Genomic DNA, 23741 nt, shown 5'->3' on the forward strand with positions numbered 1-23741 from the left:
GACAGACTGGAAAGGGAATTGGAGTAATTTGTGTTAAGATACACAGAAGGTGACAAAACTGAAAATACAAACTGAGACTCTAAAGTGTCATATGTGTAAGAATTTGCAATTACCCAGCAGCAAAATGCAAGGACTTAGTTACAGCACTTTTTGTAATGTTTGTTCATGCAGGCTGTTAAGTATACTATGATGTGACTGTATTTCAGACTGTTGCCAAAAGAACCCTGTATATTTTCCCATCACTTACATTTTTCCAATGGTAATATGATTGTAACAAAGAGTACTAGCAAATAACAGAAGTGTTACGACACTAATTTCCATATTAGATACCTGGGGACAATAAGGCAAAGTGCCAGGTCCTGCACTTAGGTCACAACAACTCCAAGCAACGCTCCAGGCTTGGGAAAGAGTGGTTGGAAAGCTGCTCAGCAGAAAATGACCTGGGGGTGCTAACTGACAGAGCTGAACATGAGCCAGCTTGTGCCCGGGCAGCCAAGAAGGCCAACAGCATCCTGGCCTGTATCAGAAATAGCACAGCCAGCAGGACCAGGGCAGTGATCATCCCCCTGTACTCAGCACTGGTGAGGCTGCACCTTGAATGCTGTGTTCATTTCTGGGCTACTCACTACAAGAGAGACACTGAGGGGCTGAAGTGGGTCCAGAGAAGGGCAACAAAGCTGGCGAAGGACATGGAGCACAAGTTTTATGAGGAATGTCTGAGGGAAATGGGGGTGTTTAGTTTGGAGAAGGATCGGGGGGAACTCTACTGCTACAATTACCTGAAAGGAGGATGGAGTGAGGAGGTGGCTGGTGTCTTTCCCAAGTAACAAGTGATACGATAAGAGGTTGAGAGACTCAAGCTGTGCCAGGGGAGGTTTAGAGTAGGTATGAGGATAAATTTCTTCACCAAAAGGGTGATCAGGCATTGACACAGGCTGCCCAGGGAAGTGATGAATCACCATTCCTGGAAGTGTTCAAAAACCACATAGATTATGCCCCTAATGGCATGGTTTAGTGGTGGTCTCGGCAGTCCTGGTGTAAAGGTTGGACTTGATAATTTTAAATGTCTTTTCCAACCTAGTTGACCCTACCATTCTATGAAACCACATACATTACCCAAACTGGACTTCAAAAGGCGGTCTGCTGCCTGAAGCAGTTACAAAAGGTAAGAATAATACCTATTGCTCGTGGAGGGAGGGTGGGGAAGAAAAGGCAGGCTTCAGCAGGGGAGCCGTTTCGCAACTCCCAGCTTCGCACTTAGCTGTGGCAAAAAGGATCATGAGCAATTAAAACTCAGACCGCTAGGGAAACGCACAGGGAAACGGAAACGGAGATACAGCGAACGGCAGAACCACCACCCGCTCCGCCGCAAAGGGAACCGGCTGTAACACCCACCCCCGGCCCCAGCCGCACCGTCCTCCCCTGCCGGGGCGGGGCGGGCAGGGTCACCGCGCCCCGTGGCCCCGCTCCTCCGCGTTGGCAGCGCAGCGTGGGCGCGCCCGGCGGCCACGTTGACGGGGCGGGAACGGGGCCGAGCCGCGCACGGCGGGGAAGGCTGGGCGCGGGCAGCGGGGCCGCGGCCGCAGTCAAAATGTCTTCGCCTCCCAAAGAGAAAGCAGAGACGCGGGCCGGACACCCTCCTGCTGGTACGGCCGCCGGGTCCCGTCTCTCCGCTCTTTCTCTTCCCATCCTGGGGACGGGACGGGGGGGTCTGGGCAGCCGCGGGACAGCGGGGCCGAGCGCCTCCGGGAGAGCCCGGTCCGGCGCCGGTTCCCCGCCATGTCCCGGGGCGGAGGAGGGTGAGTGAGGGCGGCCCCTCCGCGCCGCTGCTGCCGCCGCTGGGGTGTAAGCCCCGGGCGGTTTCCCCATCCTCCTCCCCTCGCAGGATGCGGCTGACTCGGCTCCTGGCACCGGGACGGGTGCGCGGGTACCCGCGGTGGCTGCCTGCCGCTCGCCCGCCCACCCCGCAGCTTCCCTGGCCCTCCGGCAGCCGGTAGTGGGGGCCGCGGTCCTTGCCTTGCTTTTCCAGGAGAGCCCTCATGTTCCAGGCAAACGCCCACCGGGTTTGTGCTGTTCGGCATCTCCGGCTTCTGACCCGGGAGACGAATAGCCTTGTCTTCATGGGTCCTCGTCTGTGAGGGCATCCCGGCCCCGAGAGGCCTACGAAATCACCGCCTGCGGCTCATGCCGGCAGGAAGGGGAGAGGAGCAGTCTGGCGACATCGCAGCCTGTGGCTGTTGGCAGCACAGGGCACGCCGAGAAGACACAGTGCAGATCCCTTTTCCTTGGGCATCCCTTTCCCTTTTCCCTGTGAGCATTACGGGGCCAGCGCTGGAGCCAGTGCACGCTCCCGGCTTTAATTCTGAAGGCTGGCAGGGCAGGAAACGCATAAAGCGGTCAGCAAGCTGCCCTGCGAAGGAGGTCCAGTACCTGCTACCCACTACTGTGAGCTCATGAGTAAGCCGAGCAGTGGGTGGACTGGGTAGAAACCTGGGGTTCTCCTTTGGTGGGGCGCTGGTCTGCCGCTGACGCTACACAACAGTTCCTCTCTCCTACACAGCCGGGGTTCAGGTAGTCGCATTACCAAGGTGTCTTGTACCTCCATGTACCGTTAGCTTCGCTTCTTTATAAGTTTTCTTTAAAAAGGGGACTTTGGTCACCACACCAGCAACTTTTCATGTGTCCTCAGTGTTTCCTGGTGCAGTTCTTGATTCTAAACCATGGGATGGTTAATTTTATATTCAAATCAGTTGATGAGATTTAAAGCTAAATTTGAAAACAGTTTTTGAACCCTAATCAAATTATGGGGTTTTAGTATGAGGACCTGAAATCCTTTTAAATAGGTAACAGAAGTGAGCAATAATGGCTTTGCTTTGAGAGGCAGATACAGTTCAGGGCTTAACAGTTAAGCTGATGTCCTGGCCGAGTAGAGTTTTCCTATTTCTGCAGCCTCCCTTGTGACAGTAGCTCTTACCTGACCTCCTGGGGAGCTGGCTCAGGGAACCAAACCAAAGCAACTTCCTCTGCACGAACAGCTTTTGCTGCCATAGCGCCTTGAGCTGGCTTGCCTTGAAGTGGGCTTCAGCATGAAGGGGTTAAGGCCTTGGGTTGGTGTAGCTTTGTCTTCCTGACACAGGAATGGACACTTCCTTCATTCAGTGGGAAGGGAATGAAGGATAAGTGGCAGATATTTTCATTTGGATGCTTTGTAACCGTATTTTCTTATTCTGATTTTATGTTGCATGTTTGAGAGTTTTGCTTCAAAACCTGTCTTTTTTAAAAGCTGGGTTCTTTTAGAGCTGAAGTGAGCCTCCGTAGATGACAGGTGAAACCAGTGACACACAATGCAAAAGCACAGCTGCAGTACAGTACAGATTTCCCTTGCTTTCAGAGTATTTCAGCATTTTTTTTATTTTTTTTTTATTTTTTATTTGTAAAACATGCCTCCACATATGAACTGAAGAACTTTTGCAGCAATGTGCCATTCAAGATCATTAACATCCCTGAAGGGGGTTTTGTGAGTATGTAACCAATTCAGCTCTGGGAGGAAGGTAATACCCAAGTCTGTCTTTGAGGCCAGAAAAAACCTAATGCTTTACATTATCTTCAGATTGTTTCTGAAAGAAGATGGTTCTGAGCTGGTTGGCAGAGGAAGCTGGCCTTGTGGTCTTCTAACATAGGGAATATCCACAGTAAATGTGCTGAGTAGCTTCAGTTTATATTTACTGTAGGGGCTGAAGCTAGGTGTTACTCCTCTATCTCAGGCCAGTTTAGATTCCCGAGCAATAGCGTAATGCAGTAGGGCACTTTGCAAACAAATTTTAATAAAATGAAAGTCAAACGTTCTTAAATAAAAGATCACTATGTAAATACAGGTGGAATTGTGTTCCTAAATAACAAGCCAAGTTCCTAGCAAGGCAAAGACGTGAACAAGGGATCATTTTCTGACCATTGGCTTAAATGCTCTGGTTTTGCTGCATGCAGTAGTATAAAGAACCCTACCGGTAATTATGGATGTGTCATATTCCACAGAGCATGAATTAAACACATAAAAGTTAGGAAGGATTCAAGTCATCAAATTACAGCAGAATTGTCAAATTCATTGTTTTTCATATGTACTGTTGGCCCTCGCTTACTCAAGTGTATGCAGTCTGTTAGCTTCCTCTCTGCACTGATCTTCTGGGGGAGATGAGGGCCAGAAGAGACAAGAACAGCACTTGAAAAGACAAAGGATAATGAAATGGAGAGAAACTTCAAGACCTCAGGCTGGTAATAGGGTGCACAAAGCAACTTTGAACTCCATTCTGAAACTTAAGAGGGCCCCAACTTAAGCTTTATTAAGTATCCATCTGTTAGTGAGATTAATGCATCTGTAATAGATTGCTGAGTAGGTTTGTGCAGCTTGCAGTCCGTCTAAAGCAGTCTGCGTAATTACGCTTTTAGCTGTTCATTTCTTCTAGTAGATACTGTGGAGGAATAAAGCAAGGTGATTGTGTTAATAGTTTATTTATGAAGCTTTGCAGTTGGTTTTTGAAAATAATTATGTGCTTTATCCTGCATTAAAAAAATATAACTCTGAGCCAAGATTTCTGTGGGATGAAGGTATGTAATAGCTCTTACTTCCACTCTTCATACATCTTATTGATGTAATGGAATCTATTATACTATACATATGAAATAAATTTTGTATTAATATTTAATACTAAAGGAAAAGGGGAAGCTGCTATAGCTCTTGATTATACTCTGGATTTCTAAAAGCCCCCATCTTGTTGCTGTGACCAGTGGGTGATGTGGGTTGAGCTCAAAGGTTTCTCCAGAAAGGACTGCCCCAGGTCTGCAGCCTGGGTGAGTGAGCTGTGGTACTTGGTGCTTGCTTGAGCTCCTTGGAGTTTATTTCAGAATTCAGTCCCAGAAACTGGGAGCAGTTTGAAAGAATTGTGGAAGCAGGGTGGGGGGAAAGGAGGGGTGGTAAATAGACTGTTTCCTGATTCCAGATTGTCTTGGTGGTAATTGATTTACAGAGTTTAATGCATTTCCAAAAGGAGTAGTCACACCCATAAGAGGAACATATGCTGGCATTCACAGGACAAACAAGGCAATCCTGTCTGCCTCTCAGGGGGAAAACATGACAGATAATGATTAAAATCCAAAACTTTGCTGTTACCCAGCAGCGGGACAAACAGACCTGTGCGGCACTTTTCTTGGAGCATGCTGGCAGGTTATCCCCTCTATTTCATGCTTTAGAGGCTGGTGGCATCTTGGCCATCACCAGCACAGGGAGCCATTCCTGGTCCCCTCCTGCCTTAGCACACATCCCACCTGACCTCTCCTGAGTGAGCATATGCAGCTAGAGCTCCTTCGTCAACTGGGAGCTGCTTTCTTACTAATCCCAACACGGTGTCGCTGGCACCCTCCTCTTCTGTGCACGGATATCTGGCAGTGTTCTGGAAGGTACTTTATCAGTTATTTAAATCCTCTCTGCACTGTGCTGGATTTACTATGAAGAAATCAGCTCTTGCTCTTTCAAGGATGACTTCTAAGTGACAAAATCACAGTGCTAAGCATCTGTCAAATTATGTGGTGAATGCTAGGCGAGCAAGAAGTAGATGAATCCTTGTAAATCCCAAGAGAATCTTGCAAATGGAGTGGGTCTTTCTTTTGCTTGGTGGATATAATAATAATTTCTTCTCCCTGTCTAACCCTGAGGTAGTGTAGTCTGGTTGAGAGACCTTTTGAAAGGGAATGTGAATTATGTTGCAAAGGTATTTATCTTAAGCTAAACCTCTTGGAACTAGATTGGGTATGAGCATGCTGTGTCAGGGGTGGCAGAGATGTACATCACCTCTATGTACACAATCCTCATCTAATTGCTTCACTTTTGGTCTCAGAAATATTATTACTGCAGTTGTTTGCTGGATTCTTCTTTTGGTCTCCCAGCTCTGCACAGTAACCCTGGACTACTAGATTATTCAATTGTTCAACAACATACTTTTAGCTGTCTGTATTATGCCTGTTGATATTAGTACAGGAAATCAGATTATTAAAATTATTAAACTATTGCCTTGGTCAGACACTGCTATGCCTTTTAATTGTCTGTTTATTTGCTTTTTAATACCTGTTAATTCTGCATACAGAGAGACCTGAATGTGTTAACTGCATATCTTCGCCAATGACAGATAAAGTGCAAACAAGTGGCTGGTGGCCTGCTAGTATGCAATATGAGGGGAGATAGATTTTAGACCACTTAAATTAGCATTGAATTTTTGGGTACTGTTTTCTGTTAGACAGTGAAGAATGTTAAGGTGTGCATGTATATACCAGAAGTGCTGTTGTAACCAGGCAGATGTTGCTGTGGAGACAGCATCTTCTGCAAAAAGTAATGTGAAAGGCAACTAGTAAGAAACGATTGTGCAATGTTAAATTTATAAAGCAATGTAAACAAAACATACCAATCACTTTGATTACCTGAGATGTTAGAAGAAGGCAGCACTTGACAGAACTAGGAGTGTTTGCATTTGCAAATAAGTTTCTAAGGACTTTGCATCAGGAAAAGTTAATAGGAATTTTACTTTTGTTTGATTTTTAAAATTATATTTCTTTGTTGCCTAACCTTTCTGGTTTTCCTTGTCTCATGTGAAACATTTCTCACCAACTTAAATCTTGTAAGTTTTATGCTGGAGAGAGGACACAATAGTTAGTGTTTTGATGGGGTTTTGTGTGTGTGTGTGTGTGTGTGTGTGTATGTTTGGTTCTTTTTTAATGCATTATAAGGGGACACAGGTTTTGATAGGTTTAAAAAGATACTTTGGTTTTGACTTAACTTAAGCTTTATGTGTCTTTAGTTATGTGTCTTTAGTTAATGTCCTTTATTGAACCAGAAGTTTATCTTTCAAATACCACATAGAGTTTAGAATCCATCTAAAGTATCCCAAGGCCAAAGACCTGTCACAGTCTCTGTCCTGGGGGGCAGGTTGCTTTCTCTTTGCTGCTTGACTTCACCCAGGCTGTAAAATTAATGCACAGGAGTATCTTTTCCAGTGCTGTCCTGTTTAAGAACTGGGAGTTAAACCTGGTCTTAGATTTCAGGGATTAGCATTGGACTGCTGTGAGGTGCTTTAATTGTTCTGAGACTGGACACAGAAGAGCTGTCAGAAGTACACGCTGGCAAGCCACTTCTACTCCTTCCGACTGCTGCTCTGGCATCCTGCTTGCTCTGGCTGCTACATCTCTGCTGAGGCTGTCCACAGACTTACTGTGTCACAGCAATGTGTAACATACACCAATGTGTTCGTAGGTGGTTTTACTGAAGCCTGACCACAATAGTGATTTTCTGATATTGTTACTGATGGCTGTGTAACCCACTGAATTAACTAACAAGTTGCATCATCTTACCCTGGGCTGTCCTGTGAGTGTGTATAGCAATGATTAAAGCAAAAAAAAAAAAAAAAAACAAACCAACCCATACAAACCAACCCATACAAATACAATATTAAAACAGAGGGCAAATCAAGAGCAGATTGCCTGTTGCTCTGCAGTTTTAGGTCTGGTTAGGTGCCTGGTTTATATTTCACTTTGGAGGAGATAACTCATGAACACAAGTGGATTTGCTTTCACAGTTAATTTTTTGTTTCAAAGGGGTTCTTTCAGTTTTGTGTCATTTCTAAAACTGAATCATGACAAGGATTTGAAATGTGGTAAATGCGTATGTATTGCAAAACAAAAAGCTCTGTTCTAAATGGTTGTTAACAGTTGTCCTAAATTTTGCTTTTTATTATACTGCTTGTGAAGTACTTCTTTGTATAAATAGTATTATTATAGGTGTTGTTTTTAGCTTGAAAAGACAGAGTAAGGTTCTTCAGCCCTTCTTGTTTTATGTGAGTATTTAACATTGATGTTCATGGACTTCTGCATAGTGTTACACAAACCATCACCTTGGTTTGTTCTTCTGACTGCTGCAAGTTAGTAAGGGTGGGAGGAAAGCTGAGTTTTCTAAAATAGTTTTGGAAGCAGGTGGTAAAATGAGCTACAGCTTCTCAGGATGAGCAGAGATGGATGGCATGATGTGATAAAGAATGGCAGATGTGGTCTTGAACCAGCTGTTCCTCAGGCTTGCCACTTTTAAATGCTTCAGGCCACTTTTTGTAACTGTGATTACTATTACCCTACTTGGCAAAGTTTTAGGGGAGAAGGGAGGCTTATCCTTAAAACATTTTTCACTTATGCTGCTCTGACTTTCATTGTGTCTCTTTAATTTTTGTTCCAGTGAAGGCTGGTGGGATGCGTATTGTGCAGAAACACCCGCACAATTCTGATGCCAAAGAAGAAAAAGATAAGGATGACCAAGACTGGGAAACCAGCAGGTGAGCACTTTGATTTGGTGCATGTGCTACAGTGAATTTCCGTGACCTTGAACCTTGTCACCATTTGGTCAAACCAGTTGGTTTTGTATCATAAAATCGATTTAAAGCAGTAGGACGTTACACGCTCTTTCAGGAGAATTGGGGAATTTGGGAATTTTTACCTTGCTGAGCCTCCTTTAAATGATCTTGCCAGGTAAGTGAAGGTTAGGAAAAAATTACAGTTAAAGAAAAACATCAGCTTTCCTAAAATCTATGCATATTGTTTCAGACTGCAGAAATACAGAGAGTAGGCATATTTGGACACAAGCATTAGGCTGTCAATTTGTATATGAAGGTGGTCTTGCTGTGGGATAGATGATTCCTTGTGCCCTTTGGCCCATACTTCTTTATGAGGTATTTGACAATGTGGTGCTTTTAAAAGACAAAAAAATAATGGTATTAATATCTGCTTTTATTTTAAGTAGGAACGTAGCCGTTTCAGTGATGGAGCACACAAGACAAACAGCAGTTACCTAGATCTATTTTTAACTAGATCTGTCTGGTAATTGTGTAGAATTGAAAGCAAGGAGGTTCAATGGACTGTTGCTGTATTTCTGTTCATACAAAGACACCTGGTTTTGAGCTGCTTTTTCTTGTAACCAAGACTATATTTACCCAAAATCTTTGTGTACTAGCTTATTGCATGGGTTTGTCCTTGCTATTTGCTCAAGGTAAAAAAACCCAAACAGACATTCTTGTGCTTTGAGAAGTAGCCTGACTTACATGATGTTTATTTTGCGTGTAAAACAATGGTAATAAATAAGCTTGTGAAAATGTCTGTATAAATAAGAACAACCATGTCTATTTACTAACTCAGAACTTGAAAGGAAACACTTTCATGATAAGGGAAAAATCATTTTAATCAATATAGCCAAATGAAAGGCAGGAAGATGAACTTTATGCCATTTCTCCCTTAACCGAGTTGGTCATCTTGTATTTCTGTTCAGAGGCACAGAACAGAGTCTGTACTGCAATGAGTTTTGTCCAAAGGAAGGAACTGTATCTTGTGGTTAATTTAAACTGTGCTTGGGGATACATTCTCTTATTTGAGGTGTGTTTGTGTTGAGTTGGCTTTGGCTGGATGCCAGGTCCTCACCAAGCTGCTCTGTCACTCCCCTCCTTAGCAGGACAGGGTGGGGAGAAAATAGGGTGGAAAAAACCTGTGGGTCAAGTTAAAGGCAGTTTAATAAAGAAAAAACAAAGGCTATGCATGGAAGCAATGGAAAACAGAAGACATGCACTCTATTTCCCATCAGTAGGTGATGTCCAGTATGTGTAGTCGTTGGTTCAGAAGACAAACATTGTAATAACAGATGTCCTCCTCCTCTTTTCTCTTTGCTTTTGCTGCTGAGCAGATGTCATATGCAATGGAATATCCCTTTGGTCAGTTTGGGTCAGCTGTCCTGGCTATATCCCCTCCCAAGATCTTGCCTACTGCCAGCTTACTGATGAGGGGGGAATGTTGGAGAGACAGCCTTGATGCGGTGCGAGCACTGCTCAGCAGCAGCTGAAACACCTGGTGTTACCCACACCTTTCTAGCTAGCAGTACAAAGGACAGCACTGTGAGGGCTGCTGTGGGGAAAATTAACTTCATCTCAGCGAGACCCAGTGCAGTGTTATATACCTGTTTATTCTTACATTTCCTCAACCTCATGGTGAAGGAATCTCATTAGGATTAGTGAGAGGACTTCTTATGCCTGTTCACAGATCTACACCTCTGCTACAGTATAGCTATCTGCTTTGTAAAGGATTCTTCAAACACGATTTTAATTCCCCCAAGCCTCTCACTGAAATAGCATAGGGAAAAGTTAATTTTTAACCTTGATGTTTGTGGCCGTGTCTGCTTTAGCAGGTGCTGTGTCACAATAGAAGCAGATTGGCAGGGGGAAACAGGCAGTGCTGGGTACTTCATGTTCACACTGTGTGTTTTGGAGATTATTTAGTCTGGTCCTCTGGACTGAAGGTCCAATCCTAGCTGGCATGTGTGAGGTGTTCCCTTGGACTGTCTGTTCTAGTTCAGTGTTATCTTCAGGGAGTCCAGGTCAGCTGCCCTGAGAATAATCTGCAAAGCAAAGCCTGTCCAGTTGAAGGATCGGGAGGAATGCGCTCCTGATCCTAAGATGCTAACAAATACACACTGTATATTTATATTGTAAAGTAGGTCTGTGAGCAACTTTTATGGTTTAAAGGCAGAGGAGGAAGTTTAATGACCTCGACAGCTACTGTATTAACTAGGGAGTAGTTGGCTGTTGCACCCCATAAAATACACTCCTTCAGCCACCTTATCAGTTTATTTCCAAAATATGCACTCGGAGCGCGCTCTTCACCTTGGTTTTCTTGTAGAGGATACGTTATTAGTCTGTATTAGGCACTTGTGTATTCATTCAGTTGTTCTTTGTATATTAATACAAAAAGCATTAGTCTGAACTTCTTATTTCCTTGATTTAATCTTTTTGAGACAGAAAGCGTCAGAATTGACAAAAGGAGCATAGTTAGATGGGAATGAGCGTGAATTATAAAACAAAACTATGAGTTGGTTTACAAGTCTGAGACAAGTTGTTTTCCTGGTAGAACTGTGAAACCTTTGTTTCTGTGAGGGAGAAGGTTTGATGTGCCTGTTGTAGGCTCCTGTGGGAATGCTTGTACAGCTCCGGTGGCTGTACAAGCTATAGATGTGAGCAAGAAGTTATTTAGCCTTAGACAGAATAGGCAAACTCCACAGGCCATAGTACTTCAAGTTGTTGTTTCTCAAAATTAAATTACGTTTGCAGCATGTCAGCTGCTTTTGTGCAGGAAGGTGCAGTCCCCTGGAGTTTCTCTGTCTGCTCCTGCTGATTCACAGTGCCCTTCTGAAACACTTGGATGTCTGATGCCTGTGGAGGGAGGTTTTTCAGGAGATGGGAACAGATTTATCAGGAGGGGGAGAAGAAACCACTAGCATTCTATTCTGCTTCCTCTGTTACCAATGTATATGTACCTTTTGGTCTTTGCTTGCTGGTATTTTATGTCCCTTTGGTAAGGAGGTTCAGAGACATCTGTGTGTTCAACTTTCTAGTCTGGTGTTTTTAGTCTTTGCCATTTTAAGGTAGTATCATTGGTATGATGCAATCTCCACCCCTTATTGCATTCAAAGTCAGAAGAAGTAAACAGCCCTTCAGGCAACTGGTATTGGGTGATAGAGGCAGCTGACAGTGACGTGAGACAAAATAACAAAACAGAGAAGTGTAATTTGTGTGTGAAGAGGGAGGCTAGGATGACTGAGTGATTATTTTAATCTCATTTCAGGTTTAGATGAGCACAGATTAGTGGAATTGGGAGTAAATCGAGGCAGAAGATTTCGAGCTTTCCCAGAGTTCCCTGGGAGCTCTGAGGGCACGTGTCCTCCCCATGATGGCACAAATCCGAGCAGCTGCTCAACAAGAAGGCTTTTGGCTAATGTTCACAGAAGTATTTGTGGCTTTGGAGACAGCTGACTTCGGTTTTTGCATCATGCTTGCAGAAAAAGATATTGGGTCAGTGCTTCTAGTCTTAATGTAAACAAAGCTGATACAGGTAAACACCTCTACAGTAGCTAATTGCTGTGATAAAGGTGACTTTAACATTCAGCAGGTATATCATCTTTGACATTTCTTTTCTCAGTTGTTTAGCAACCTGCAATCTAGTTACTGTAATTTACTCTGCAAAGTATTTTATTTAGTTCTGTTTCCTAGAATAAAATTGTTGTAACAGCGTACTTTTTCATGAAATGGTAGGCTGAGTTGTCATAATGGTGATTTGTGATCCCTTAAAACAATATGGGGTAAGATGATGTTACACGGATTTAAACTGTTCCTGCAAGGTAGTGCATGGCCTTAAGCGATATTGGAAATACTTCTATAAGTCTGGTGTAAATACAGTTTTGCGTAAAGAGGAATGGCTGAGAATGGTTATATGGAGAAGTCTCAATGAAAGAAGGGAGGGTTACATCATTTGGTTTAGGTGAACTAAAAAAAATTTGTGTGGCATCCCAAGCCAGTGCCAGCACTGTGGTCAAGATGTCAGGGGCAAACTTGACTGTGAGGTGGGGTCCTTGGCCCACATGTTCTTCAAGACAAGAGAGATTTTGATATCTCCAACCTAGCTGGAGATAGTTATACAAGCTGGATGAGCTTCTGGTGTGTTACTGGTTTTCTTAATGTTTCTGTAATTGCTTAACACTTGAGTCGATTTGGGTATTGGATGTGGCTGCAGTTTTGGTTGATTGACAGTCACACTGATTGCTGCTGGAAGTGCTTTTGTTTTTGTTCTGTGATGATAGATGAAGGTGAAACATAGAGGAAGGGTTATGAATAGAAACCGTAGTTTTCCAGGGCTGTATGTTGTCATAGAAAATATTTTGAATAAGTAGGCTATCCATAGTCCTGGGCTTATTAGAAGCCCATTAATGCATGTTTAACTGCAATTTGTAATACCATGTGCACTCCTGGTGCCAGCATCTGGCTCTAGCCATAATAAGTACTAGCCATAATTTGAACTGAGAGCTGCTTGTTAAGTTTTGCAGAAAAGCTTTATTAATTGTCTCTGTGGGACTTCTAGAAGAAGAAACTGTAATTATGTATCAGCATCTGGATTTTAAGGAAAATATTTAAGGCAAATATATGACTCATTTTGCCTTTAAACAAATGGTAAACTGCAGATGCTTTCATGTCTAAAGACTCTTTCCCTTTCCTTTGTTATATTTCTGAAACAAAGTGGGTAATTACGGTGATTTAATTCCTGAATATGAATGCGGTAGAGTGGTTTCTCAGTATACATATGTAAATTATGTGTTTTATAACTTAAACTTACCTGGGGATTGTGAATCCAGCATGATGTCTGACTTTCCATTAGCTTTAGAAAGAATAAATTATGTAGCCTGGATTTTAATTCGCTTAAGGGTGTGGATTTTGGCCTCAGACATATTCATCGGGTAAAAAGAAAAAAAATCAACAAAAAAACCAAACGAGAGGATAATTTAGAATGTGGTGACACAAAACCAGAATCATGCTAATGAAGCATACGGGTGTCCATATGTCAAAGAGCCAGTCTTGGTACCTCCTCAATTACATGGTGATAGAGGAGTTGTTGAAGGCCTGTGTTATCCTTCAGGTATCTCTGTGTTACTTGTTAAGTTTGAATATGTTAGTTCAGCTGCACCTGCTTTTTTTTCTTTTGGAAGTGTGATGAAGGTCTCAAAAATTTAGGCTGCAGATACAGCATTTAACTAAGTATATTTGTTTTTCCTTTCCCTCACTTAGTTCTGTTGCAACTGACAAGAATAACAACAGGCATTGTTATTTCCATTTTTCATTTGCCACTGAAGGTTCTGCTGTCATTGAAGTGTATTTAATATTTGCTTTGTTAATGACCCCAGCGTTGTCCAAACTTCTGACAGAATTTTAAAAATAGGAAGTAGATTATAGAGCTAAGCCATTAGAGCAGGCTTGTATGTTTGTTTGCACCCTAAATATGGAAGTGCTTGAAGCTCTTTCTCCTCCTTGATTTTACTCTGTTGTTCTGGTTGTTTAGCTGGGGCAGAAACTGTAGAGTCAAAGTCCTGACCCTTTCACTTGGGAATAGCTGCCCTTCAGCACAGCTAAGACTTGGGAAATGACATCTGGTGTTCAGCTTGCTTGCACACACGTCCTGTAGGAGGTAGTTTCCGTCATGGATGAAGGCGTTTCAGTCAGGTTAGTTCTAATGTTGCCTGTTGTAGAGTCAATGGGTGCTTGTCAGTGGGAAATCTTGAGAGTTCTAAGAAGGGGAAAAAGAACCTGAGATACTTCAGAGTTTGTTAAACATGGACACCAAACCGTTGTGAACAGGTAGCATTGTATTTCCACAAATACTCAGAGTGAGTGTTTCTCCCATGTAGTTCACCAACATAAAGTTGAAAAAAGACCTCTTTGCTCTGTTCATGCATCTGTGAAACCAAATTATTGGAAAAGCAAGGTGGCATTGGCTCAGCATGATGAATATTTAAGGTTAAAAGATAGTGATAGGTTGGGACACATAGGCCACTACATCTTGTGCTTGAGTTTTTGGAGAGGAAATGTGCAGCTTCAGTGGGTAGAGTATTGACGGAGTCTCCTTTTCTGGCAGCAGGGCCTCTTACGTGTTGGCTTAAAAGGTCCCTTGGCCTATTGTGTCAGTGGAGGAAGCTCTGAAGGAGTGAGCTGCTGCTGTGTACAGGCATCTGTCATCAACATCTAGATTCTCCTCTTTGACAGATTTCACATTTCTTCCAACACTTCTCTAACCACCTTTATTTTTCCCCTCTTTTTGGGGCCCAATTCTGTTAACTCTCTGAGCTGATGTGGCTTTACACAAAGATTTTATTCACAGAGTGCATGTTGCCATTTTATGATCGACCATCTAAAACCCGAAACTTGATTAAATATATGGATATAATGGATATGACTCTTGAGGGGTTTTATTCATGTCTTTGTCATTCGAATTCTCATTACTCAAAGGTGGAACTTTAGAGACAGTTGGCCTTAGAGGATGAAATGTCAGGGGAAAAAGCAATCCAGCTGTGAACACTGTGCCTCCAGCAGTTTCTGGGAAAGGTGCAGACTGCAGCAAACGTTGGGCATCACCCCACTGCATTCTAGAGTTTGGTGTGACTAACTTTTTCTTTACTTGCTTAAATATTTCAAAGGCTAAAAGGAATTTCTGCTGGCAAAAGAGCTGTAAAAAAAATATTTCAGCTATAGCTTTGTAATATTATTAAGCAGAATACATAACATAGCTCAGTGAGGGAAATAGCTTCCTACCTTCTCCATAACATCTTTATTTTCCAACAAGATTTGGTGTGACGTTTTTATTTTTTCTTCTTTCTTCTTCTCATCTTTATTATTTTGGACTGAAATTCACAGTTAAGGGAATAGCTTGTTAATAGTGTCATGCTCTTCTTTGCGTAAGTAACATTGCCTTCAATGCATTTTCCCACCTCATTCATCTTTTGTCTTAATCTTTTGCATAGAATTTTTATGATTAACAGATGCTCAAGTCTACTAAAGTTTATATATGCATAATTTGCATAATAAAATCTAAACCCGATATTAGCAATTTTCCTGAGAGTTTTCAGGATAATACCTTCTACAGATTTGTTACTGGAGAAGTAGCAAAGTAATTGCTGTGACCTGTGTTGAACTATATGAAATGCATATATGTTTATAGATTTAACTATAAGTATAGGGAATAGAATATGTAATACTGATATTTATATGCAGAACTACTGTAAGGCAAGAAAAGAGGCTGTGAATATCTCCATTTAAGATGTGAAAATATCTGTGAGTGTAGGGAGTGGAGAAAAATATAGACAAGATAATGAATGAAGCATTTTCGTACAGAAAGATGTGAGTCTTCTGAGAGACTGTTTCGTGCTTCCAGTATTTCTTGATGCAGTAAGTTGATAAATCCATCAGTGTAAGTGCTAGTTATGACATGATATGGATAGCTCTTTTCATATTCCTGAAGTACTGTGTGCATGTGTGAAGGAACTAAAAAAGATCTGATATTTCCCTCCCTCAGAGTGGATAGAAGATACACCATGCAGCTCAGTGAGAGCTGAGTTTAGTCCCAAAGAAACATATGCTGTCTTAGGAAATTAGCTGGAAAGCTGAGTTGAATTGTCAGCCAAGCTGGTGTAAAAAAAAAAAAAAAAAAAAAAAGATTTAAAAAGAATAAAAGTCTGTAATTTGTATTCTGTGTGATGAGGAAAGTGAGAAAAGCTTAGTCATATGTGAGAGGAAAATGGATGGGAAGTAGTATCTTGTGAGTGGTTTTCAGTATCTGTATGGAAGAATAAAGTATCTTAAGCTAGTAGCTTGAGTAGTGGCATTTTGCTTTGTGCTTTTCTCTTGGAATCTTTCTGAAGTATTGGAAAGCATGGGATGGAGGTCACCATGCCAGTTTGAAGGCACAGTGTTGAAACAGATATTGCATGGGCATAGAATTGCAGAATGGTTAGAATTGGAAAGGACCTCAAGATCATCTAGTTCTAATTCCCCTGCCAAGGGCAGGGACACCTCACACTAAACCATGCCACCCAAGGCTCTGTCCAACCTGGTCTTGAACACTGCCAGGGATAGAGTATTCACAACATCCTTGGGCAACCCGTTCCAGTGCCTCACCACCCCCACTGTAAAGAACAGCTAACCTGAACTTCCTTTGTTTAAGTTTGAACCCATAGCCCTTGTCCTGTCGCTGCAGTCCTTGATGAAGGGTCCTTCTCTGGCATCCTTGTAGGCCCCCTTCAGATACTGGAAGGCTACTGTGAGATCTCCATGCAGCCTCCTCTTCTCCAGGCTGAACAGCCACAACCGTCATTATAAAGAAGTTTCCATATCCCAGAGTACAGTCAAATCCTTTTCATTATACCACCTAAGACCAAACCTCCATTACTTGTTAAGCAACACTGAGAGCATTTCTAAAGCTAAAGGTATGAATTTCTGCTAGAAAAAGCTGCCAGAGAACCAGATGCTACTTGTTTATTTAAAGTCAAAAACCTATGTTTGAAGGAAAGTCACCATGAGCTGAAAATGAGTAGGAGGTGTGTGAGATTGACACCATGTGCGCTGAGGGGGATCTGGTTTCTCAAGTAGCACTTTCCTCTCCCTTAAGTTTCTTCTGCCTTAGCTGCATCAGGCACTGAACTTTGAAGCGTTAATATTTAAATAAACATAGAATTATCATTTGTTAACTGTCGCTAGACCAAACAGACCAAACAAGAGGGAATTTCATTCAGCTGCTCCCACGGCACTGGTACTAGAAGCAGGAGATATATGGAAGATAATTAAAGACAACACTGAAAACATTTATTGTATTAGCATCCTAGTTTTATTTAGTCTGCTGTAGCAGTTGATGGAGCTGTTCATTGCAGCACATTACTTGAGAAAGCGTTTGCTGCGGTAGGCTTGCTGCCTTTTGATTTTATTGTAACATTTCATTGATTGCATCTTGGTCACAGGCATTTGTTAAATGGCAATTAATAAAAAATATTTTGGCAACATTCACACAAATCTTGGTTCTGATGAGTTTCAGTTTCTCTGGGATTCATTCCTTAAAATATATATAACATAGGGAGCCTGGGGCTCTTACTGTGTTCAAAGAGGAGCTGGCTTTGTTGCTGCGGGGTATAACCAAAATGGTTCCCTAATGATCTTGAAATGTAACTTTTTTCCTTTTTTTTTTTTTTTTTCTTCTCCCCAGGTTGTTACATCCATAATTAAATACTCAGCTAGCTCTTAATTATGGAGAGATCCATGGCATGCTTCGTCTAGCACCCCATACTGCAGTACTGAATGAGACAGTCTGAGAGTCCTGGTGTGTTTGGTTTCACCGGTGTCTTTTGCATCAGGGGCACTCTGCCTTCCCCAAGTCTTGAGTCACGCATTCAGACTGAGCTCCTGTTGCTTGCCTTGGGATTCTGCCTGGGGTGGCAGGTAGCATTAAGCTTGCAGATGACAGTGTGCCAAGGGTATGACTGGGTTCCATGTCTTCTGAAATTATAAATTTCACTCTGGGGAAAATGACAAATACAGGGTGCTCTATTAAAGACAAATGCTGGGGGGGTGGGATTTGTACTTTGCAATACTGAATGTTTTGTCATTGCTTCCCAAAGTATACTCTAAAGCACTCTTCTTGATTTGAAAAGAAAAAGAGAAATAATAAATGCAGAGCCCCAGGTATTGGAAGAGCAAGGCTGGTTTTTGCTAGAACAGCTTAAGTTGTAGTGTCCCTTTTGAGAGTGGTTGGAACTACTGAAAGTCTTCAAAATAATTCAGTAAGCACGATTTCATTACTGAGTGTATGCATCCTTGTATACATTAAACTCTGATAATGAGCTTGATTGTCCTCCCGTCCTGACAAGTCGCTCTCCTGAAACTGTAACCTTGTACTAGTATTTAGAACATTAGTATTTAGAAACTGCGTTTACTGTTTGGTAGTTGTTAGGATGATGAAGAGTACTTTATATTACTTATGAAAGCTGCCATTGCTAGATTATTTTTAGTATTTCATTTTTGCATCCAACATATGAGTGTATTTACTAATATGCACCATGTTGTTGTTGCTAATAACCAACTTATTTGCATGCAATAGTTTAGACTTTTGACTTTGTGGGGCACTCATTAATTAACTGACCAGTTAAGGCCCAGTCCCATTTGGCTTGTTTGTTAAAATGTTGCTTTTGTATTGGAGGTGATGGAATGAAATTACAGTAAGTTCCTGGGTATTTCTACACTTGTGTGATTCTTCTTTTATTTCTAGGATGATGCTAACTTGTGATTCTAGAGGAAAAGTGTATGTAGCCATGTGTATGTTGTTTTATATCAACAGTGACACTAATAACATTAACACAAATTCTTCCACATAGGGCTATGTAGAAGGCTTTTGACTAAATGGAATTTAGCGTTCTTATTTATTGCTTTGAAAACTGCTGTAGAATTAATTTCCAGTTTTCAGGCATTGCACAATTCTGTTTCTGCTGATGCATTTGAAAGATTTTATTCTTGCTTCAGTTTACAGTGGGGAAAAAATGACAGAACCTCAAAAGCTTCTATGGAACAGAGCTGCATGTTCTCCTGTTTTCTGCAAACGTAGGAGTGTCTGATGGCACTGGCTGTTCTGATTCCTTCCCTGTATTGGGATGGTTTTGATGACCTCTAGATGGCTTGGAAATTAATACTACGTTTTTCCTTAATATTTTACACGTGAGCACAACTGCAGAAAATTTGCAGTCCTGCTGATAATGTATTACTTATTCCTGCTGCTGCCCTGTGGAGGATCTCCCCTTATGCCACCTTGTTTCCCAGTCTTCATGTTCTTACTTTGTGCTGTGTCTTACCCTTAAAATTATTTCTGTATTGGTGATTGCCAGTTGTCCTCTTCCTGATGTGTTTTCCTGAAATCAACCTTTTTCTGAAAGAGTTCTAATGTTGAGAGACCTCTGTGTATGTGTTCCGCCTTCTGTGCAGAGCTGAGTAACAACATACCTGATTCTGATGATCAGGACTTGGCTTCTTTAGATTTTCTGTGTCAGACTGGGGGGGAGGGAGGAGCGAAGTTTTTAGGAGCTGCATATTTCTAACAGAAATAGATATGTGATAGTCATAAATGTTTTAAAGTAGTTTCTGATCCTCAAGAGTGTCTCCTGCTGTATACCATGATAACTCAGTTTAATGAGGAATCTTGTTGGCATTTTTTGGAAATCTGTGCATACCAAGTAGGCTAGAAGATATTTTTTATTATTTCTTTGATTCTTTCAGGTTTTAATAAGTTTAACTGGGAAGAGGAAATTTGCCAAGTTAATGCACACAGTTTTCTTGTGCCAATAGGATGAGGAAAGGGAAGGTAACTGCTTGCAATTAATGCACCAGATTTTGTCTTCCTCTACAACATTCTTTTTAAATTTACATAGGTTTATTAGCTAATGGCTTTTTAAGATGCTGTATAGATCATACTTCTCCCTGCCTGTTGCCATGTCTTCTAAAACAATAAAGAACTATTAGTACAGTGAAGGAAGGGGGAATTATAACCTCATTATAATCTCTTCCTTCCTCTTCTGTTTTAAAGAATATGAATGGCTATGCAGGGCCAGCACAAAGCTCTTGTCTGTCTTCGCCTGCCTGTGTAGCACTCCCTGGCAGATGGTGCTTCAGAACAGTGTACAAGAAGGGCCAGTGTAGAACGAGCCTCCAAGCATCTAGCAATCCAAATTACTGCTTAGAAATTTGCTAATCATGTTAGCCATTGGACCTAGTTCCTATTTCTCTTGTCCTCTTTTGATCATACATACATTTCTCACTTGGATAATCATATTTCTGTTGATGGTAGCACCACAGTTTGAGTAGCCTGTGCTGCAGAAAGTGTTTGCTTTTTGCTTGCCTGGGAACTTCTTACTGTGCCCTCAAGTCCTGCTTACTAAGAAATAGTGAAGAGCTGTGTTTGTTTTAGCTTCTCCTCTCTACTGTGTATTTTTCCTGGAGTTCTCTTTTTCTCTCTGTTTTATTTGTGGTGGGATAACTTGAATTGCAGTGTGGAGGGTAAAAGTACACCCTAGACTTACACACTGGCATAGTTCTTTTTCTGCTTTTTTTTCCTTCACTTAGTTGTTCTCATTTTCCAGTTGACTTTGTAACTGCCTTTGGGGTATTAAGCTGCTGATTCCAACATTTGGTTTTGAGTGTAATAACTGTTATAGAGCCCATCATTATTATGTACAGTTAGGATTGGTTTTCCCAGTGTGTATATTCTACATTCATCAAGGTGTCATCTTTCTCTTTAACTTTATTGTTCCATCTTTCCTCTGAGATCCCTTGTAACCATATACGTTCAGGGTTGGGTTTTTTTTTTTTTAAGCTGAATAATTCACTAACATTAGCATATATTGTCATCTAGCTATTTAGGTCTCTTTTTGAGATTCCTGCAGGATTCCACTGTTAACCTCCATCATTATATTTTATTTATCCCTGTGCCTTATTTCTAGTTTCTGATCCTTGAGAATGTCTTCTGCCATATTCCATGGGAACTTGGTTTATTTAATAAGAATCTTTGTGTTTTGTTTTTGTTTTTTTTTAATCCTGCACATCCCAAATAGACTGAAAGGTTTTTCTTCCTATGGCCATTCATACAGACTTTGCTAACAGTTCCATCAACATATATCACCTCTGTTTTGGGGTAACTTTACATTGAGAACCCACTCATTTATTTTTCTCTAGAAAATCCTGAAGTTTTCTGACGCTGTTACAATCACTAGGTGGCATAGGTAGAAAACTATGCAAACAAAAGAATTAAGTAATAGATTCATATGCTGAATCTAATTCAGCATTCACATTGCTGAAGCAAATTAACTATTTGCCTGTTAATATTTTCTGGTTTTTATTTGAATGTATTCAGAGAAAAACCTTGGCAAGTAAATAGCTTCTATATTCATTTGTTTTTATTTGAACTTGTATTACTACAGGATGAAGATTATCAAATAAGGCAAAGTGTCTGTAAAAGAAAAACAGAACTAGCAGTAAAATTTCTAGCAGAAGTCATCTCAGAATTTAACAGCCTTTGTAATGATACTTGCTAATATTTGAGTTGTTGAATCTGCGTAGTTTGTTTAGTCTGCCTTAATTTCAGTGAGTGTTTACTGCTATGAGATTCCATAGCCCATTTCACCTTTCAGTACAGGAGGCAGTGTTGGGCCAAGCTTCTGGGCGAATATTCATGCGTTAGGATTTGAATGAATAAACAAAATCTATATTTACAGAAATGGTAGACGTATGACTTCATATATATAAACAGTGAAAGTATTGATTGTTGCTAGTGACCTTAAGGAAGTAAACAGTGAAATCTTCAAGTTTGCAGGTGATACAGAGCTGTTTTGTGTTGTTAAAAGCCCTACCACTGATCTTGCACTAAACTCTGCAAGAAGTAGTGTTGGATTACAAAAGCCACTAGAAAATTCATGGAAAATAGTTTTTGTTGAGGGCTACTAAAGACAAGGACACAGCCTCTGGCCTGGGAGGTTCCCAAGCAGCAGGTTTCTGCAGAGCACTCTCAGAAGCACTCTTCTGCATGATTTGTCCTCATCTCCTCTCCCACAGCACTGTCGAGACTGCTGAGAGTCGGCAGAGTTGAGTATGTGGTCTAACACTGTATGACTAATTGTAGACTGACTTAATGTTAAGAGCAATTGCCATTTCAATAGAGACATATGTGTGCTGAGAGGAAACAGTTATCTCATGAAAGATTTATTCATTGAAAGTGAGTAGGAGGAGTACTTGGGTATTTGGCTTCTTGGTGACCGTGGTGACATTAATTGATTATGGAGACAATCCAGTAGTACTGCTGCAGTAGTTAACAGAACATTTGTGGTAGAATTTTAGGGGCCTGGAAAGTTGGAAGCCTCCATCAGGGCACTTTCTAGGAAGGCATTTGAAAACTGAATCCTAAATTATTCTAGCAAATCACTGCTTTTCTTAAATATATTTTAAGTAGCATAAGTAGGCTAGACTCTCAGCTGGTGTCAACAGGCTTGTCTCAGTATTGTATGCTTCTTTAGTCCACAGCGTATCTGTAGGCTCTGTAGCAAGTCCAGAAAACAACTCGTGAGCAGTGTTATCCTCTGGATTTACTGCTGTTGCACATGATATTAATAATATCTTTAATCTTGCAAGATTCCCTAGGCAAAAAGGGTTAGAGAAAATGTAAATCTAATTGCTCAGACATAACCCTGATACTGTTTACAGTACCTCAGGAAATCTCTCCTGGTTAGATTCTGAGCATTAGCCCAGGGGGAGGGAGAATTTGAGACATGCATATATGTTTGGGAGGCTTTCTTTGGCTTCTTTTTAAGATAGCATGCCAAAGAATGCTTCCAGGAGTTTAGTTTTGGCATAGCAGTGTATGAGTTAGCACCTTAACTCTCCTAGGCATTGCTTCAATTTGTATCCATTATCTTTAATATGTGGCATAAATTGTATATGATTAATTCTATCCTAGTTTCTTCAGACTGTAGTCATGGACATGAATACAGACTGAGCTTTTCTAGCAGATACAGGAAAAGAATGAAAAGCAAAGAGAGAAGAGCCTTGATTTGTACATTTTTTCAGTTTGATTTCCTGTTTCTTAAGATGGAGATAAGAGTTGCAGTGTTAGTTGATGATTCATGATCTGCCAAGATCAGTTTGACTAAAAGGAGTGGGGGGAAGGGGAAATGCCTAAAAACATGTTTAGCTTTCAAAATATGAAAAAAGAAGGAAATGTAAGACTTGTCTGAAAAAAAGAATTTTAACACAAACCTGGCAGAGAAATGCCTTCATTTTCCCAGCTGAAAATTGAGAAGACAACCTGGTAAATATAGCTGAAAAATTTAAGTAAGTGCCACGTTAGTCTAACTAGCAGAGTCTAGTGAGACTAGTCAATCTATGTATAGATGCCAAGAGATGGATGGTTTTGATGTAAAAGTTTAATTTGGTTCTGCACATCCATCCCTTACTTTCACTTCCCTAAAGTAAACTGTTGGAAGAGATGAAATGCAGCTTTATGGGAAATAGCCTGAAAAATCTTTATGCAGAGTGGTGTTGCTTTAATTCAGTGTGTAGTACTTGATGTTCATGACTTTTCATACTTGGTAATGAGCTTCTCTTCACCCCCTACCTCCTTCAGTCAAGGTGTGATAATTTTCATTTAGCATGTAAGTCTGCGGTCCATCTGCTGCTAGGCATCTTGAAATAATTTGGAAGTGATACTGTTTTAGGGACAGTGTCCTGGAATAATTTGCATTTGGTAGGAGTAGTATTGGCAGCATAAACACGGACTTCCTT

General features: G+C 41.2%; 1 protein-coding gene across 1 annotated transcript in view; it reads left to right on the forward strand.

Annotated features, from left to right (window-relative positions):
* The first annotated feature begins 1504 nt into the window (after positions 1-1504).
* The window catches only part of DAP (death associated protein), a 48923-nt gene continuing 26686 nt past the window's right edge, over positions 1505-23741 (forward strand). The window contains exons 1-2 of the mRNA XM_065667618.1: positions 1505-1646; positions 8264-8360. Coding sequence (XP_065523690.1) covers positions 1592-1646; positions 8264-8360 — 152 coding nt within the window. The 5' untranslated portion in view covers positions 1505-1591. The remainder of the gene's footprint in view (positions 1647-8263; positions 8361-23741) is intronic.

Source organism: Lathamus discolor, chromosome 2, assembly GCF_037157495.1.
Source record: "Lathamus discolor isolate bLatDis1 chromosome 2, bLatDis1.hap1, whole genome shotgun sequence".
In the NCBI taxonomy this organism is placed as follows: domain Eukaryota; kingdom Metazoa; phylum Chordata; class Aves; order Psittaciformes; family Psittacidae; genus Lathamus; species Lathamus discolor.